This window comes from Podarcis pityusensis (genome assembly GCF_964106645.2).
Source record: "Podarcis pityusensis genome assembly, chromosome: 9".
In the NCBI taxonomy this organism is placed as follows: Eukaryota; Metazoa; Chordata; class Lepidosauria; order Squamata; family Lacertidae; genus Podarcis; species Podarcis pityusensis.
In genome coordinates this window covers 52924252-52945061 of record NC_138034.1, presented here as the reverse complement: position 1 = coordinate 52945061, position 20810 = coordinate 52924252, and the positions used below count along the sequence as shown (strand labels likewise).

Here is a 20810-nt window from a genome sequence, read left to right as displayed (position 1 = left end):
GCTATTACCAGCCTGCTGCCACCACTTGAGAAATTTTCTTCTGTTTTATTGCACCGTACCTTGCACTGCTGGTTGTTGAACACTGTGAAAATTGTTGATCATCCCCACAACTACAATGTGGGAAAAGAATTGGCCAAGCCACACTGAATAAGCAATGATGTATTTTAAATAAGAGCAACAGCTTAATAGCATTCTGCAGAAAATTGACAAAACCAAGCAGATTATATAAAACAGGACAAAATGCTGCTTTACAGTAGCTAATCCCCATGTTACTTTCCCTTTAAGACACAGACCTTATTGCAATTTATAAATGGACTACTCCTTTCATCACATTCCAAGGATTTCCCACGTTTCCTTAAATCCTCAGTTTATAAGTGGTCTAACTGAATCTTCTCCCTCCCTCCAACTGCTCTTTTTTTAAAATATAATTTTTATTAACAAACCAATCAAATCACATTAATTCCAAATTACAAAGCCAAATTTTTAAATTTTTGTTGGGGGTACCCATGCTTCGAGCTCCGAAAGGGATCCAAACATCTCTCTTGCTACTGCTTTAATATTCACAGTTCTGTCCAATCTTCACTTTATTATTTTCCTCATCTTCTTGTTGTTATCATATATTCCTTTCTTTGTGACCTCTGATGGTGTCCACAAGCGGGTTGAAAACAAATGTTGTTATATCCTGTGTGAATTTTCCATTCTTCCAAGAGCCATATTCAGACAAACAGACGCCATTTCAACACTTCCGTACAAAGCATTCTTAAAGTCTGCCCATTAATCTTCGCAGGCCTGTCAGTCTCTCCTCAATTTTCTTAGGGGGTTCTCCAACTGCTCTTAGAGCAACACTGTTCAGTCACATTTCTACAATCTCCAGAGCCAATTGAAACAATGTGCCTCCTTTCTTCTTTCCTAATAATTAACATAGTGATAATAATTTATTAGTAGTAGAAATAATAATTTTCCAGTAATTAACATATAATATATTTTATTCTATATCTCTTAATCCATAGACTTTACACTGGGTAGACTTTACAATGATGCTTTTATAACTATAAAGAAGAGTGCACAAACAGAACTTCACACAAGCTGGCTCCGGATCCAAATATATAAGTTACTGTGATTGGCATGTAAAGTCCTAAATACTTCTCCCAATAGTTCCCCAACATCTGCCAGTCTTCCATCCTGCCTAGAGAAAAGCTCCTGCATCAAAGGGAGGGACCAATTTGTCCCATTTGTGTTAAGATGTCCATCCAACCTTTTTTTTAAATATCACTTGGCAATCAGAAAAGGCTACTGTAGCAACCGCCCTCATTAAAGGTGGAAGGGAGGCAATTCGATGGGATTTTTGATTGGTTTTAAAGCTTAGATGCTCCCTCTCAGAACACTTGAGATGTCTGGTGTAATATGTATGTGGTAATGTTTCTTAATAACCAGCAACAACCTATTGCAATCATGTGAAATTAGAGTTTGTTACTACTTGGCAAATTAGGGGATCAAAATAAGGATGTCATTGGTCTTACACTACTAGGAAAACACTCCGAGCTCCCTCTGCCATATGTCTCTCTTTGGGGCAGAAGTTGTGAGCATGTCAGAAGTGCAATGAGCTCCTGGCGGAACTGGAAGTGTTAGAGAGGAAAAGTGAGTGATGGATATGATAGCTGGATATCTTTCCCACAATGACAGCTCCCCTGCTGTCAGGGAGAATGAAGGTCTTGAGAAAGGATAACATCACCTCACCTTCTATTCCCTTAGAAGGTACCCATTCCTTTGTGGTTGCTAGTGTATCCTCACATGCTGAGGATACCTTTCTAGTGGGTAGTGGGATCATTGTTGTTGTTTAGTCGTTTAGTCGTGTCCGACTCTTCGTGACCCCATGGACCAGAGCATGCCAGGCACTCATGCCTTCCACTGCCTCCTGCAGTTTGGTCAGACTCATGTTTGTAGCTTCAAGAACACTGTCCAACCATCTCGTCCTCTGTCGTCCCCTTCTCCTTGTGCCCTCAATCTTTCCCAACATCAGCGTCTTTTCCAGGGAGTCTTCTCTTCTCATGAGGTGGCCAAAGTATTGGAGCCTCAGCTTCAGGATCTGTCCTTCCAGTGAGCACGCAGGGCTAATTTCCTTAAGAATGGATGCGTTTGATCTTCTTGCAGTCCATGGGACTCTCAAGAGTCTCCTCCAGCACCATAATTCAAAAGCATCAGCCTTCTTTATGGTCCAGCTCTCACTTCCATACATCACTACCGGGAAAACCATGGCTTTAACTATACAGACCTTTGTTGGCAAGGTGATGTCTCTGCTTTTTAAGATGCTGTCTAGGTTTGCCATCGCCTTTCTCCCAAGGAGTAGGCGTCTTTTAATTTTGTGACTGCTGTCGCCATCTGCAGTGATCATGGAGCCCAAGAAAGTAAAATCTCTCACTGCCTCCATTTCTTCCCCTTCTATTTTATCTATTATTTTATTTATTTATGTAATTTTATTTATACCCCGCCTTCCCCAGCCAAGACCAGGCTCAATTGACAGACCAGGAGAGAGACCTTGGGGTCATAGTAGATACCGTACTTTTCTGTGTATAAGACTATGTTAATTTCTGATAAAATAATCTCTAAAATTGGGGTCGTCCTATACATGAGTAGTGCAGAGTGGGGATGGGGGATTGGTTTCTGCTGCGAGCAGAAGATTTTCGGCGATGATTGTTCTGTTGATTGGTGGCTGTGACAAGGGCTGCTGTTGATTGGCTGGTGCTTTGGCAATTGGGCTGGTGACTGGAGGCTGCTGGTTGCGAGCAGGCAGACGATTTAAGGCCTATGCGATGCGTGTGAGAGATTGGAAGTGTTGGTCAGGTGGCTGAGCAATTTTCGTTAACCCCCCCCCCAAGCTCAACATCTGTGGGCAATCTCCCTCCATTATATTAATTTTGAGTCCCCCCCAAATAGTCTTATACACAGGGGGCATATTATACACATAAAAATACGGTAATTCAATGAGCATGTTGACCCAGTATGGCAGCTGTGAAAAAGGCAAATTCCATGCTAGGGATCATTAGAAAATGAACTGAAAATAAAACTGCCAATATCATAATGCTGTAGTACAAATCTATGGTACAACCATATTTGGAGTACAGTACTCCTGTTACTACCTGGGAGAAAAGCCAAGAACCAAAATGAAGGAGAAATCTAAGCAAGCATCACATAAGTTGGGTGTGGACAGCAGTTGCTGAAGAGTTAATGAGTCAGATTTTAGCATATCTAGATTAAATATATAGATTTAGCACATCATATTTCTACTTCTAGGACTTTTATCTTCTCCCTACTTTTCTTTGATCTTTAACTCTTTTGTTTCTGTTGTGTACTGAGTTGAATAGGATCCAAAATGCAGCAGTCTGATTGGTCCTAGAGCAATGCAGCAGTATGATTGGTCCGCAGGAGCCACCCAATCCAGCTCCAGGTGGAAGTGAATCCACAACCTGATTGGCCTACAGGAGAATCCCGGAATTAGCCAATCACATGGGGCCCATTGTGTAAACAATGTATATAAAGCAGACATCCTGGGGGAACTTCCATTCCTCCTCATCACTATGAGCTGAATAAAGATCATGAAATCCACTCTCGACTCCGAGTATATTTCAGTTTCATTATATCATGCAATGCTCCAAGTGTGTAATACATGATGGCCCATCTAGCCCAGCATCCTGTTCTCACAGTGACTGATGAGAAGGCTGTGGGAAACCAGGGATCAGAAACATGAGCACAGGAGCATTCTCCCCTCCCATGGGGAGCAACTGGTATTTGGAAGCATTGCTGCCTCCAGCTGTGGAGGCACAGCATAGCCATCACGGCTAGTAGCCATTGATAGCCTGTGTGCTCTGGTTCCATCACGGTGTTCTGTTGCGCCGGAACCAGTTTAGTCATGCTGGCCACATGACCCGGAAAACTGTCTGTGGACAAACGCCAGCTCCCTCGGCCTGAAAAGCGAGATGAGCACCGCACCCCATAGTTGCCTTTGACTGGACTTAACCGTCCAGGGGTCATTTACCTTTACCTTTTACCTTCTCCTCCTTGGGTTGGTCTAATCCTCTTTTAAAGCCATCCAAGTCAGGGGCCATCACTGCCTCCTGGGGGAGGAGGAGGAGTTTTGGATTTGATATCCCGCTTTATCACTACCTGAAGGAGTCTCAAAGCGGCTAACATTCTCCTTTCCCTTCCTCACCCTCAACAAACACTCTGTGAGGTGAGTGGGGCTGAGAGACTTCAAAGAAGTGTGACTAGCCCAAGGTCACCCAGCAGCTGCATGTGGAGAAGCGGAGACACAAACCCGGTTCCCCAGATTACGAGTCTGTCGCTCTTAACCACTACACCACACTGGCTCTCTGGGGGAGCGAGTTCCATAGTCTGCCTATGTGCTGCGTGAAAAAGTACTTTCTTTTATCTTCGAATATTCAATTTCATTGGGTATTCATGAGTTCTAGTGCTATGAGAGAACCTTTTTCTGCCTACTTTCTCTATGACATGCATAGTTTTATAAACTCCTATTATGAGTCCACTGCACCAGGACCCATTCTTCAGGAATGCTGTGTTGCTGTTCCTACATTCCTGTGATTGGAAGGTCAGACAAGGTGCTCCCGAAACCCAGCCCATGCAGGCGCTAAAGACGTGGGCTGTACATGTGTACGGAAACAATTTCCTTTTTGAGGTGAGGTTACTAGATGGGCCGTTGGCCTGATCCAGCAGGCTATTCTTATGTTTGTATGTGGTCAAGGTCTATTGTATACAGCAAGGATGTCCAACCAGTAGATCGCAATCTACCAGTAGATCCCTGGCTGATCCTGGTAGATCGCGGGGATCCTTATTGTGTACAAAAAGTTAGGGGGGGAGCAAAAAAACCTCTGTGCAATCCTCCCCTGAAAAAGTTCAACAACTCTGGGTACTTCCCTCCTAAAAAAGCTCAACAATTCTGGCGAATCCACCCACCCCATGCACGCTCCTTCTCCCTCCAATGACAATGGTTTTTTTTCATATACTGGGAGTAGATCGCAGTCTCTTGAGAGCTGGACATGCCTGGTATACAGTAGATGAGCTACTGAGGTGCTGAATGATTCTGCAAGGCCACCTAGTGGGAAAGATGGAGAATATTATGCACAGAACACCTGTTCAAATGGCTACACATATAAAGTGCATTATAATGTGTAGCAGGTACAGCGGTTTCGTCCCTATAATCCCTCTATGAGTCCTTCAGGACATCTGTGAGAACCAATAAGAGCCATGGAAATTCCTGGGAGTACCTGAAAGAAAAACCAAGAATCAGAATGCAAGAGAAATCTAAGCAAGCATCACATAAGTTGGGTGTGGACAGCAGTTGTTGAATGAGTCAGATTTTAGCATATCTAGATTGCAGGCATTAAAGTACTCATATTTACACTTCTATGACTTTTACCTTTCCCCTACTTTTCTTAAAGCTCTATTCTATTTCAACAGTTTATATATACCACTTAACAACATAGCTTTTAAGCTGTGTATAATTAGGTTACAAAAGAGACACGAAAGCTCAGCTAATATTAAGCAGAAAGTCAGAAGGCTGCAATAAGTCTCACCGGGGAAAGATGGTGGTTTCTTTGGCTTTCCTCATATACAACAACCAGAATTTTAAGTGAACTTACATAATATTCAGTTGTAGAACTGTTCCATCTAAAAGTAGAAAAAGAGATGGACACAATCTATAAATACCTAAACTGTAGACCAGATAATAACCTAGATCCCCCTGCATAAGCCATCCAAAGCTGGAGAAAAATGCACATCACAGCTGAATATCAAGAGGGAAATTGTGAGCTCACAGAATCGGAGCTGAACAATTCATTATATCCATTGAGAGGGAGAAAAGCTGTTAAGTGGAAATCTCGCTTTGACAGCAAAGGTGCTAAAATTACAGCAAGAATCTAAGGGTTTCTACAGGAACGTCTTCCTTCTGAATGATGACAGCTCAGCCCTTTAATTGTGGGGGAAGTTTCTCCAGTCTGCACAACTGCAGCTGAGAACCCAGTTATTCTGTTATTCAAAGTGGCTCCCTCCTTAGGCAAATGAAAGCTGCCATTTCTCTAAAAGCTTATTCTGGGAGGCAAATCACACCTATCAGTTAGACTGGATATTGAGTATGAATGTGCACAAAATTCTGCCCATACAAAACACCATGTGTGCACTTTACTAAGGCTTTACAATGTGTGCCTTTTTACCTCTCCTTACAGTTTAGCATTGTACACCAGTCCGTATACTGATTCAATCACACCAAGGGTATGTGTTGTTCGTTAACGTTGTTGTTGTTTAGTCGTTTAGTCATGTCCGACTCTTCGTGACCCCATGGACCAGAGCACGCCAGGCACTTCTGTCCTCCACTGCCTCCCACAGTTTGATCAAACTCATGCTGGTAGCTTCAAGAACACCATCCAACCACCTCACCCTCTGTCGTCCCCTTCTCCTTGTGCCCTCCATCTTCCCCAACATCAGGGTCTTTTCCAGGGAGTCTTCTCTTCTCATGAGGTGGCCAAAGTATTGGAGCCTCAGCTTCAGGATCTGTTCTTCCAGTGAGCACTCAGGGCTGATTTCCTTAAGAATGGATAGTCTTGATCTTCTTGCAGTCCATGGGACTCTCAAGAGTCTCCTCCAGCACCATAATTCAAAAGCATCAATTCTTCGGCGATCAGCCTTCTTTATGGTCCAGCTCTCACTTCCATACATCACTACTGGGAAAACCATAAAAGAAATAACCCAGAACAAATAAGAGGCAAACAGTGTGGAAATGCTAATCCAACCAGTCTTCTTGGACTTGCTCCTTTTGGTCAGATTTTTCCCCCTAGACTCCATATGAGAATATAAGAAGGGCCTGCTGAATCGACACATCTAGACTGAATTTACATGACAGTTTATTCTGTTTTCATGACTTTCCCCTAAAGTTCCACATAATATTTGAGCTTTCACATGATGCAAGATGCCACTTCTGGAACTACAGTGAAATTTATTTGTTTCTTTATTATTGCATTTACAGCCCATCATTTTCTCCTGGAGCTCAAGGAGGCACACTCTTTCTTCATTTAATTCCCGCAACAACCCTTTGAGGTAGGTTAGGCTGAGAGGCAGTGACTCCGCCTCCCTCTTACCTTGGAAGGTCTACCTCCCTTCCAATTTTAACCCAGAGAATTTCTAAAACCGACTTTCAGTTGGCACACGTGGAACCTGCCACACTTGTAAGTTTCCATCTTTTTTCTTACAAACGAGCATTAGTGGGTGTGTACGTTAACTCCAGTGTGTGCTGGAGGAGACTCCTGAGAGTCCCATGGACTGCAAGAAGATCAAACCTATCCATTCTTAAGGAAATCAGCCCTGAGTGCTCACTGGAAGGACAGATCCTGAAGCTGAGGCTCCAATACTTTGGCCACCTCATGAGAAGAGAAGACTCCCTGGAAAAGACCCTGATGTTGGGAAAGATGGAGGGCACAAGGAGAAGGGGACGACAGAGGGTGAGGTGGTTGGATGGTGTTCTTGAAGCTACCAGCATGAGTTTGATCAAACTGCGGGAGGCAGTGGAGGACAGAAGTGCCTGGCGTGCTCTGGTCCATGGGGTCACGAAGAGTCGGACATGACTAAACGACTAAACAACAATTTCTGTTAGAATTGAACAGACTGCACGCAGCTGCAATATTTCCCTGTATTTAATCTTCACTAGGGGAAAAAAAGAACATAATTTTCTGTATGTTTCTGATCATCTCCACTTCTCACATCATATTGCAGCAGCTGTTAGGAAGGCAGAAGGTTGAGTCATACCCCCCAGTGAATGCACACCCGTTCCTTTTGTCAGTTTTAGTTAATGGGACTATTTCCTTCCATGCCAAAACTTCAAAAGTCCCTTGTTAACGGTGAGTCAGAAAAGGGAAATAAAACAAAAAAAGAAATTGGGCTTGATTTCCCCATATTTCATCTGAAGTTGTGTATCTGCTGACACTAATGGGATTGGCACAGGGCGGCATCATCTCTGATGAGACATTAGAAGCCATTTGCAAATCTGTAGGTCTGGGGTAGAGATGGATGGATTCATCAAATTCAGTTTCTCATTTTCCCAGCCTTAAAATTCAGTTCACTCCAAGTATGCACCAGTTGGTGGTTTGTTTGTTTTTCAAGGCCTCAAAAAAATTCACTAGTATTTTTATGTGCATGTTTATGTATGATTTTGCCATATACATATACATATACATATACATATACATATACATATACATATACATATACATATATATCAATTCAAAAGCATCAAGGTGCTGGAGGAAACTCCTGAGAGTCCCATGGACTGCAAGAAGATCAAACCTATCCATTCTTAAGGAAATCAACCCTGAGTGCTCACTGGAAGGACAGATCGTGAAGCTGAGGCTCCAATACTTTGGCCACCTGATGAGAAGATAAGACTCCCTGGAAAAGACCCTGATGTTGGGAAAGGTTGAGGGCGCAAGGAGAAGGGGACGACAGAGGACGAGATGGTTGGACAGTGTTCTCGAAGCTACCAGCATGAGTTTGACCAAACTGTGGGAGGCAGTGGAAGACAGGAGTGCCTGGCATGCTCTGGTCCATGGGGTCACGAAGAGTCGGACATGACTAAACAACAACAACATACATATACATGTACATATGTGCATGCAATGAATGTTCCTTAACATAATGCATTTTTGTATGCTATTTTCACCCATATTTGCATTTCTGTGCACATTTCCCCCAATAGATGTATCTTTGTACACATTTATGGCTGGAGAACGGCATCACAAAATGCCAAGAAGTGTGGTTGTTAAAGGATAGGGCCATTTTGGTTAGTGCCTTGTTTTGAGAAGAGTGAATTAGGTAGGTGAACAGAACCAATTTTCTCCTAGTCTGAGAAGTGCAAATTGGGGGAGTTCACATTAAAATGTGAATGTAACAAATTCCTCCTCATCCCTAGAGGAAGTGGGGGACCTACACAGGGATGAGGGACACTCAACTCCTGAAACCTAGAGCTGGCACTGGTAAGCATGCCATTAGCAATATATTTTCCTGTCCTCCCTTTTATTCTCTTTTCCCTTTCAGTTTAGGGAACAAGTTCTGTAAAACCTGAAATGCAGCTCAAGGCACCGTGATCTTATATCGACACTGTGTTGCGGATCCTGTTACATTCTCCCTCCTCCCCACCTTAAAAGTGCATACAATTATTGGGAAATTAGAGGCAGGGAGTAATTATTATTTACTTATTCATTATCTTTCTAGACCTACCTTTCATTGGCCAGGAGGGCAGTCGTACCTTGGAAGTCAAACGCCTTGCGACTTGAACGTTTTGGCTCCCAAATGCCACAAACTCGGAAGTGAGTGTTCTGGTGTGCAAACGTTCTTTGGAACCCGAATGTCTGACGTGGTTTCTGCGGGTTCCCAATCAGAAGCCGTGCCTTGGTTTCCGAACGTTTTGGAAGTCGAACGGACTTCCGGAATGGATTCCATTCGACTTCCAAGGAATACAACTGTATTCCTATTAAAGTAACAACGAAAACAAAAACAAAATATTAATAATAAAAGCAAAGAGACCTTTCCATTTCCTTGTGCAACTTCCTTAAATCGTGGATCAGTGAATTTTCCTACATCATGGTGGTATAGCTGATTGTTCCTCTTACCACCCCTTTGTTCCAAGGCTGTGTTCATTGTCTTTGTTACCACTGACAACGGCGACCATTTCAAACTCTGGCTGGGATCATGGGAAGGTTCCCTATTGTCTCAACTCATTTATTCTTCCAAGCCTTCACTGGTGATTAATACAGGCTTATTCTTAATTTGTATGCTCTGAATTTACTTTAAATCATGGAATAGATGTTGGTTTTATCGTGATCTTAACATGGCACTGCTCATTGCCACTTTCTGATGTTTAAACCAACAGCGGCTAAAAGACAGTGAAAAATAAAACAATTTGAGCAAATTGCTATAAAGAAGGTTTCTAGGATTCTTTTTCCTTTTCCTTTTTTTAAAGCAAATGAGGTTTGGCCTTGCCATGACCCAAAGAAAGCGTTTAAGTGATGAGATAAAGCATTCGTTTGTTATATCCGAATTTTGATTGGGGGTGTCCTTAACAGCTAGAGGACAAATGCTCTTCTGTGTTCACGCAGATGACAATTCTTCTATTCATCTCCTTGTGCTTCCCCTCCTCCACCCTGTAACATGCCACCCTTCTCTTATCACTTGGAAACCACCAAGCCCTTGCATAATGCCAAGCATGAGTGGCCCTAAGTATGAATACTTTCACAGATCAGGGAATTGTTGACTCTTCCAAGCTTTTGCCGGGTCAATGGTCTGAGAAATGGAGCTTTCAGAGTCAGTTCTATGAGGATCAAAGGCATGAAGCAGAAGAAAAAAATGCCAACAAGAGGATCTACAGGTGGCTAAAATCCCTTCAGGTATTATTAACCTGAAAATATATGGGAGGCAGAACCCACTTCCTCCATCGCCAATCATGCCATGTTTCAGCAGCGAGCCCTGAACATACTTACCAGTCTTGCTTTGATCAGGAACCGTGATTGCACTGAGTTCCTGGTCACAACAAACCAAGAAAGCTTTGGAACTGGTGGATGATTGGCTCCCTAACTCTCTCTCCCTTTTAGGATTGGCCCATAACTTCCTCTGGATTCAGCCCTGTATGTCTACATCAGGCTCTCCTCCAAGTTGGTCCATCCAGATGCTTTAGAATACAAATCCCATCAGATGAGGAGTTGTAGTCCAAGCCATCTGGAAGGCATCAATTTGGGGGAGGCAGGTCTTCAGTGTTTCAGAGGGATGCAACAAAAAGAAAATAAAAATGGAAGCAGACTGATGAACTAAACAAGCCTTTGGTTCGACACAGCATGGGAATTCTTACAAGGTCAAAATTTACTAGGCAATGGATTCTTGTCAAACTGTCTCTGCACACTGTGTGAAAGCGTATGCTTGTTCATTTGTGCAGCTCTTCTATTGTGTACAGAGACTATACATTTGTTGAGTAACATGTGACCATCCCCAGCTTGTAGACAAAGTCTGATTGGTTTTTCTCTTGCCCCATGCTTTCCCCAGGAAAACCTGCTCTTTAGTATTAAATTGGAGCAAATGATAATCTGGGGAAAACTTGATTGATGTTTGTTCCAATCCAGCAGTAAAGATGGAGGTTTCGTGGGAGAAGGCAGCAGGGCATGGGCATGTCTGGATGAACCCTCTGCTTTGTCTTTAGAACCTTCAAGAAATTTAATAACTCATTACAGGCCCAAAATATACACAGTGTGGTTTATTCATCCCACATTTTCATCTTTATTCATTTTCTAGTACTCCATAATTACACACAGTCAAGAAAGCCTAATAAAACAGCTTTTCACTCCAATGGGCACTTTTTCCTGACAGACAATGTCTAAACAAATTAGCAAATTTATTTTTCTCTCTCTCTCTTTGATTTTATACATATATATATTTAAATTTATATTAAAGAAGATTGTTTTTGTTGGTACAAAAGCCGTTGAGTGGATTCAGAATTGCAAAGAGCTAAGGAGACTGAAAGGGATGCAGGTGGCGCTGTGGTCTAAACCACTGAGCCTAGGGCTTGCCGATCAGAAGGTTGGCGGTTCAAATCCCCATGACGGGGTGAGCGCCCATTGCTTGGTCCCAGCTCTTGCCAACCGAGCAGTTCAAAAGCACGTCAACTTGCAAGTAGATAAATAGGTACCGCTCTGGTGGGAAGGTAAACGGCGTTTCCATGCGCTGCTCTGATTCGCCAGAAGCCTCTTAGTCATGCTGGCCACATGACCCGGAAGCTGTACATCGGCTCCCTCTGCCAATAAAGCGAGATGAGCGCCGCAACCCCAGAGTCAGCCACGACTGGACCTAATGGTCAGGGGTCCCTTTACCTTTACCTTTACCAGAGAGCATTCTTGATCAAGGGCCCTCCACAATCTGGACGCAGGGACATGTTGTCATCTAACAACAACAACAACAAGCAGAGCAATATGCCTGCATGAAATTTCTCTGCGCCCAAATAACAGTGGCAGCAAAATTGGGAGAGCACCTTTAACCACCAGTTTCAATGCCAGATTAAGAGAGAGCAAAGGGGGACATGTGCCCCTGGCAGCAGATTGGGAGACAGTGGGTAACAAGCAGTACCCCGCTCTGAGCTTTGTGGGTGACAAAGCGGTAGTCCTGCAAAGCAGATTCTCTGCCTCTGAGCTATAGACCTTTCTCACCAATCCTAAGTCAAGTCTTCTATATCCTGTGCCTCCCTCTCCAAGGCATACTGCTAGGGACTGTAGATTTCACCCTAAGCCTGAGTCACCTCCCTATTTCCCCATGTATCATTATGGGCTGGGCCCATTGCAATTCCTTTTAGCATCAGTACAAGTGATTTTGCATGTTATTGACTACTTAATCGGGGGAAATATAAGTACATGAGGAGAGCCCTGCTGGATCCTGAATTTGTCAAATCCTCTTTTAATGCCATTCTGAAACTATCCCTTGTTTCAGATATACGCTGGTCTTTATGAATAGAAACAAAGGAGAAAATATTTGGATTTCCAACTGAACAAGGACAGTTTAGTTTGTAGAATGGTCACAGTTGGAGCCAGGTGAGGAGGAGAAGCCACATAGATAAGGACAGATCTCCCAGAACATTCTGTCTCCAGGAATTGAATCGCATCATGATCAAAGGGCTAGGTGGGAATAATTTGCTTCCCATGCACTTTCCAGAACAAAGACCATCTCTGTCTGAATATTTAACCTTTGGCAGTTACAAGCTCGGTATTTTCTATATACAGAAACAGCTATGTTTCCTCCCCTCCATAAACATCATACAGGGCAAAGAGGCATTGGGCGAGATAATGGGATCAGTGTGGCGTGTCCCCAAACTCAATGCCCGACGAGGCCTCTAGATCATAGCTGTCAACTTTTCCCTTTTCTTGCGAGGAATCCTATTCGGAATAAGGGAATTTCCCTTTAAAAAAGGGAAACGTTGCCAGCTATGCTCTAGATTGAAAAGAACATGTCCAGGGGCTGCCACTGTCAGGCATCTATAACATATGAAAGCTACACAAGTAAGATGAACAACAACTGGTTTTATTGCTTGGCTTCTGTTGTGCAGTTTTTAGTCTGGCATCCATCTTGGAACCACAGGATTCGAGCTTGCAGAATTCCACCTTTACTCAAGAAACACTGCTGCCTTTTGGCCACTAGGTGGCAGCCACACAAACGCATCCTACAGCATCTGCCGACGCCTGCACTACAATGGAGGAGGTACAGTCCTTTGTCAGACACCAGCACTGTGGCCCCTGCTATTCTTTTAATCCTTCACCTTTCCTAGCCAAGCAGGTGAGCGGTAACAAAAGAAAGGAAAGAGCATAAGAGTGCAAGGAGGAGACCTGTTAAGCCAAAGGCCCAACACACTCAGCAGGGCAGCACCAAAAGACGGGCCTCCCAATTTTCATCAGGAGATTGTTGGAGGGGTGCGGGTGGCGCTGTGGGTTAAACCACAGAGCCTAGGACTTGCTGATCAGAAGGTCGGCGGTTCAAATCCCCGCGACGGGGTGAGCTACTGTTGCTCGGTCCCTGCTCCTGCCAATCTCCTGATGAAAATTGTGCTGGTGTCTGACAAAGGCCACAGTGCTGGTGTCTGACAAAGGACTGTACCTCCTCCATTGTAGTGCAGGCGTCTGCAGATGCTGTAGGATGTGTTTGTGTGGCTGCCACCTAGTGGCCAAAAGGCAGCAGTGTTTCTTGAGTAAAGGTGGAATTCTGCAAGCTCAAATCCTGTGGTTCCAAGATGGATGCCAGACTAAAAACTGCACAACAGAAGCCAAGCAATAAAACCAGTTGTTGTTCATCTTACTGGTGTAGCTTTCATATGTTATAGATGCCTGACAGTGGCAGCCCCTGGACATGTTCTTTTCAATCTAGAGCACAGCTGGCAACGTTTCCCTTTTTTAAAGGGAAATTCCCTTATTCCGAATAGGATTCCTCGCAAGAAAAGGGAAAAGGTGACAACTATGATCTAGAGGCCTCGTCGGGCATTGAGTTTGGGGACACGCCACACTGATCCCATTATCTCGCCCAATGCCTCTTTGCCCTGTATGATGTTTATGGAGGGGAGGAAACATAGCTGTTTCTGTATATAGAAAATACCGAGCTTGTAACTGCCAAAGGTTAAATATTCAGACAGAGATGGTCTTTGTTCTGGAAAGTGCATGGGAAGCAAATTATTCCCACCTAGCCCTTTGATCATGATGCGATTCAATTCCTGGAGACAGAATGTTCTGGGAGATCTGTCCTTATCTATGTGGCTTCTCCTCCTCACCTGGCTCCAACTGTGTCCATTCTACAAACTAAACTGTCCTTGTTCAGTTGGAAATCCAAATATTTTCTCCTTTGTTTCTGTTCATAAAGATCAGCGAATATCTGAAACAGGGGACAGTTTCAGAATGGCATTAAAAGAGGATTTGACAAATTCAGGATCCAGCAGGGCTCTCCTCATGTACTTATATTTCCCCCGATTAAGTAGTCAATAACATTCAAAATCACTTGTTTGAAATCTGGTCCAGTCTCCTCTTCCAATATTCTGAGGCCTGCAATTTACTCTACGCTAAGCCAAACCATGGTTTAGTGGAAATGAACAAGTGTTTCATGTTCCCAGAGAAGTCCATGGCCCAGTTCTACTACTGTAACACTATCCAGGACTAAGCCATGGTATAGCTTAGCATTATGTGTGGATCTGGTCTCTGAGCACAACAAATCCCACCTGCAAATGAATTGGTAACTCGCAATTTATTTATTTATTTTATATCCCAGCCCCACCAAAGGAGTCCAGGGTGGCAAATAGATGTGCAATTTAAAACAGAAACAAAACAGAAACATTTTAAAACAGTCAAAACATTCTAAAAGCAATGTCAGTTAAAAGTATTATTCCATCTGGTGATCTTGTGGTTGCCAGGAACAGTATGTTTCAGCCACCAAATGTCAGGGTAAACGTTTCAAATCACTCCTGAAAGTCAGTAGGTTCACCTCACTAGGGAGGGCATTTCTACAACTGAGGAACCACCACTGAAAAGGCTCTGTCATGGGTCGGCATGTAGCTTCCTGTGGAGGCGCCACCAACAAGGCTTCACCTGTCAATTGTAGAGTTCAATGTGGCTGATACTGGGAAAGGCAGTCTTTTAGGAACTTGGGTCTGAAGCCATTTAAGGCTTTATACGCTAGTACAAACACCTTGAATTGGATCTGCTAGCTCACTGGCTAGGAACTCTTTGAAATTTTAATGTTCTCAACTGAGCCTTCAGATTTTCCTCTATGGACACAGGCCTAGTTCATAAGAATGTAAGTAGTGCCCCATTTAATTCAGCATCCTCATGGTGGCCCTCTCTCTATTCCCCAGATGGCAGGCAAACCTGGAAAAGGACCAGAATTATAGGATCGAGGTTTGAATTTAAATGCAATCAATCCCACCAGGAATACAACAATGTTGTTGATTTTTACATAGTGAGCATATAAACTACTGCAGAATTTTTCAGCTGGAAAGTTTGCTTCCTTTCTCTTATGTGGTGAGAAGCATTCCAAGCGGTAGTTGCCACAAAGTTTATTTTGGCTGGGCAGAGCATTGAGCTACGTGACAGATCCATGGGTATTATCCAAAGCAGAGTACATGAAGAAATCATCCCCAGTGACTTCCTTTGGCTGCTTAGTGGCCTGTGCAAAATTGGAGGTGATAATAACTGTTCTGTTGGGTAACTGCCCATTTCACAAGACTTGCTGCAGATGACAACTTTCTCCCTTGCTGGCTGCTGGTCTATGCTGCATGTCAAGGGAACCGATTTTCTAAAAGAGCAAGGGAAAACTGTCCTTTCCCATCAAGAATCAATCCTTCTTTGCAATGCACACAAGTGCTATTAGAGGAAAGTTGGCAGCATGACAATATTTTATTGAACAAAAAGAGGATCATGTTGCCACAGCTGACAACCTCCCATATTTCACCTGGTCACACAGATGTAGGCCTCTTGTTCATACATTTTATTTTATTTTATTTTATTTATTTTTTTATTTCCTTTCAGTCACATCCAATAAAACATCTCAAAGTGACTTAACAATAGAAACAAAAAACAATGTCATCAACACCATGTCATAGGTAAAGGGACCCCTGACCGTTAGGTCCAGTCGTGACCGACTCTGGGGCTGCGGTGCTCATCTTGCTTTATTTGCTGAGGAAGCCGGCATACAGATTCCAGGTCATGTGGCCGGCATGACTAAGCCGTTTCTGGCGAACCAGAGCAGCACACGGAAACACCATTTACCTTCCCGCCAGAGCAGTACCTATTTATCTACTTGCACTTTGACGTGCTTTCAAACTGCTAGGTTGGCAGGAGCAGGGACTGAGCAACGGGAGCTCACCCCGTTGTGGGGATTCAAACCGCCGACCTTCTGATCGGCAAGTCCTAGGCTCTGTGGTTTAACCCACAGCGCCACCCGTGTCCCTAAACACCATGTCATAGATAGACACAATTTCATAGGTTAAAACAATTTCAAACACAATACAGGTGCAAATTCTACACATGAGGGTGCATCTTTCATTTTGAAATATACATACATGTGAGTTGGGGAGAATGATGTCTGCAACATTCAGTTAAATGGTGGGGAAGCTTAGGTGCAAGGGGCTGAGTGTGCTCCTGCTTTGGTTTGGCTCTCGCCAACGTCACCCCTCCCCAGGCACACCTCTCACTGGTCCTGCTTCACATGCTCCTTGGGTGTTTTTGCCTAGCTGGAATGTGTCCTTGGACTCTGATGGTGACTTTTGGTTGCCTGAATGAAGTGGGTGAGGATGTTTAGAAACTAGCCTACTCTACAAAGGTCATTTTTACAACCATTGCTCTGCCCACCTTTGACTCTGGCCCTGCCCACCACTGGAATGTGGCCCCTCAGAAGCTTACATAAACAGGAATATGGCCCTCGGGCTGATATAGGATGCACACTATTATCATGTGTTAGATTGGCTCTCCCCTCTGCTGTGTTGGGCATTATCATGACATTTTGGGAAGCATTTTCTCTCACGCCAGGCTAGAGGTGCTCCCGTTTTATCTCCCACTCACACTGTGAAGCTTTATCTGGTTACGTTTACAGTGGTGTGGAGAAAATGGCTTGTTCCACATGGCACACGAATAACTGGCAAAGGCCAGAGTCACTAATGCATATCATCTATCCATTTGTTATTCTTTCGAAACTCATTCATTTCTCTTTCATTTCCCCCCATAGCAAGCAGGAGAAACTTGCTGGATGTTACAGGGAATGTGGGGAGAGAGCAGAGGGTCGACTCTGTAAACTATCCAATTTTTAACTCAGAAAACACTGTAGTAAATGCGTCCCAGCAGCTAGACCTCATCCCCTCCATGTCATCTGCATGTTTGACCGGCATGTGAAAACATTCTGCGTGTGTTCATTGATATGCTACTAGAGTTAATTCACATGCCAGCCAACACATGGATGGCAAAGCCATGGTCATTGGGCAGATTAGCAATGGGTCTAGCTTGCATATTTCTACTCTTGTCATGTATTGTTCACTATGTGAATGGTGCAACGTCTGAATTCATATTTCTTCTTTCTACATAATAGGGGGAGTTTGGGAAGCAGAAGGAGACAAGGCTTCTTTGTTGCCTGATTTTCTAGAGAACAACTCTCTGCTTGAAGGGCTGTCAAAGGACAGTCCTTTATTTGAAGGCATCCTCTATCTGAAAGGCTGCCTGCTCCAAGTCTGGTTTCAAAGACTGAGCACCATCTTTGCTACCTGAGACAGGTGAGGCTTAACAAGTGCTGAATCAGTGATGATACTTCATTGCATCTCTGAACAAGTGCTGAACCAGTGGCTGGATTTGGTGATGGGATGGAAGAGGGCCAATAAATAAATTTTATGTATGTGCTGAGTTTTAAACTCTTTTTAAAAAACACACACATTTTTATTTTATTTTTTTTAAAAATTCCTAATTGTTTTAACTATTTTTATATATGTTCCTGTTTTATATATGCTTTATTATAAAGTATTGAAAAATGCCTTGTGGGAAGTAGTTCATAAATGAAATAAATAATAATGGACAGGATCCAACTAATCAGATCCAGTAGTGCAAGGATTTTCTCTTGCGCAATGGAATTTTTCCTTCCTTTCCTCTACATGCTCTTTCCCCATCCCCTTCCCATATCTGCCAGGGCGGGGGAGGAGTTGAGGAACCTCCAGAACAAGTTTGGGAAGAGGTGCACAGGCACACACAGGGAGAGGGAAGTGAGATTCTTGTGAAGCCAAAAGTCCAGCACTAGTAGATCTATTTAGTTGGAATAATAATAATAGTCATCATAGTCATCATCATCATCATCATCATCAATCTTGAAGAGACTTTTTTCTTTTATCGTTGCAGGCTCAGGCTGCTACAAATGGCTATAGCATTTTGGAAAACCCTTTTTTCCTGCAACTGTGAGCTTGCTCTGTTACAATCTCAGAAATTGTTTCCAGGGGCAATCTGGGGCATATCAATAGGAGATGGCTGCTTTGCTTCATGAGTGACATCTGCAAAGTTGTCCTGAACTGAATGACCTGACCTGAGAGCAGTAAATGAAAGAGCACATCTTCTGCCTGCTCCCCGCCTCCCTGTTTTCCTGGCTGGTCTTCTTATGGTGCTCTGGTAGGATACTAAGACTGGCAAGATGCCTGCATTCTGAACACCTCACTGAACAATATGGGCTTGTCAGTTCCAATTAATAAGAAAGATAACAAGGATGATGCAAACTCTTGCATAAGATGTTCCAGTTTAGGGGCTATTTTTACAAAGATTACTAGTTACCATTAAATGAGGATGACGACCACGATGACGTTAATAATGCTAATAATAACAACATAACTGTGGACTTATTTATTTAAAAGCATTTCTGGGGTTGGCTTACTATTCTGAAAGCTCTAAGCAGGATACAAAAGTAATAAATCAGTATTATGAAAACAGTAATACAGCCTTATAAAATAAGAATTCAAAAGTGACATGGTCCAGCCTTCTGAGTCAGGGAAGGCCCGGACAGAGCAACTGCTTTGCATGCAGAAGTTCCCAGGTCCAGTCCTCAACATCTGGTAGGACTAGGAGAGTCTCCTTTCTGAAAACATGGAGAGCCACTGGCCAATCAGTGTAGACAATACTGAGCTTGATGGACCAATGGTCTGACTCAGTATAAGACAGTTCTCTATGCTCTTATGAGAAATGAAATCTATCCAAGACTCAAAGAGACCCAAGAACCCATCACATTGGATTTTATGAGCCCATATGGTACCCAATAAATTTATATGTAAACCCTGAAAGCATAAACACCCACCATCTATCACACAATAGTCTGAGGACCTCACTGCCCCCACATTTGAACACATTTCTCATAAACCTCAGTATCATGTGCTTGAGCATTTGGGTAAGCTTATGTTAATTTAGTTATTTAGATAAAGCTGGATGTATAGCTGGTTACTGCATTAATATGAGCTGATGTTTCCACCTCCCTTTTCCCTCTCTGTTTTTCTCAACCCGCCCCCTTGTTACTTTTGTTACAAAAAAAAAAATCATTAAAATAATGATGATTAACATTTGCATGAGTACTTTTAAATCTGAGCTATCAGTTCAGGTATAGAAAAAGTACCTGGTCACCCTTGCCATGGGTTTTCGCTCAAAGTGATTGTCGAGGCAATGATTCTACAACATAAACTTTGTTGGACTGGTCATGTTGTTTGGATGCCTGATTATCACCTTCCAAAGCAACCACTTTATTCCCAACTCAAGAATGGAAAACAAAATACTAGTGGACAACAAAAGAGGTTCAAAGATGCTCTCAAGGCATATCTACAAAAATGGAACAGAAGCACTGATAACTGGGAAACACTGGCCTGCGCACACTCCAACTGGAGAACAGCCTTTACCAAAGGTGTTGTGGACTTTGAAGAAGCACGAATTCAGGGCAAAAAGGGAAAATGTGCTAAAAGGAAGACACATTTGGTAAACCCTCACCATGATCAACTCCCACCCGGAAACCTATGTCCCCACTGTGGAAGGATGTGTGGATCCAGAATTGGCCTCCACATCACTTACGGACTCACTGTTAAGATCGTGTTCATGGAAGACAATACTACTCAGCTACGAGTGATAGCCAAAGAAGAAGAAGACTGCAAGGGTGCTCTTTAGATGCCTTTCAGTGTGTACTCCCCTAAAATATGCATTTTGTGCACATTCCATCTCCATAAAATGTCAGGCTTTCTGCAGTTTTGTGATTGAAACTGCATTGCAAAATTTTGGAGATATGTGCATTTTGATTAATAATAGTTATGTGCTGATTTGCATACAAGTCTAGGACTGGAAAATTGGGTTGGTTTGCCCCCAAATGCAGACTGAATGGCTTTTTCCTCCATCCGTGGATCTTGCATGTATGAGCAGGCCCAACTCTCTAGTCTCCAGCTGTGCACAACACAACCTCATCCTCTCTCCTGCCTGGGGTAACGTTTCATTGCTGCAAGTGCAACACACTCTTGATACACCCTGTTTCTCAGGGGTGATGTGAGGTTAAATTAATTAATGCGTGAGCTGTTTCAATTTTGATGAACATCACAGAAAAACTGGAAATCTTGCTGTGCTCTGGAATTCTATTTTTGCTTTTTTTCACCTCTCCTTAAAAGAAGGACTTTTTCTTTAGGAGCTACATTTTTCATCAGTGACATTTCTTAATTTTCCTATAGGACAATATGTTCTCTTGCGCTGTAATTGTTGCAG

General features: G+C 43.2%; 1 protein-coding gene across 1 annotated transcript; it reads right to left on the bottom strand.

The window, feature by feature from the left end:
* Positions 1 to 316: 316 nt before the first annotated feature.
* LOC308486000 (uncharacterized protein) lies at positions 317 to 11974 on the bottom strand (the record flags this gene model as incomplete). Its single annotated transcript, XM_081022225.1, has 6 exons — positions 317 to 2803; positions 4969 to 5279; positions 5655 to 5682; positions 9277 to 9526; positions 10536 to 10639; positions 11925 to 11974. The coding sequence occupies 5 exons, from the start codon at positions 11972 to 11974 to the stop codon at positions 5208 to 5210; spliced, it is 504 nt and encodes a 167-aa protein (XP_080878351.1). The 3' UTR covers positions 317 to 2803; positions 4969 to 5207.
* Between the last annotated feature and the right edge of the window lie 8836 nt (positions 11975 to 20810).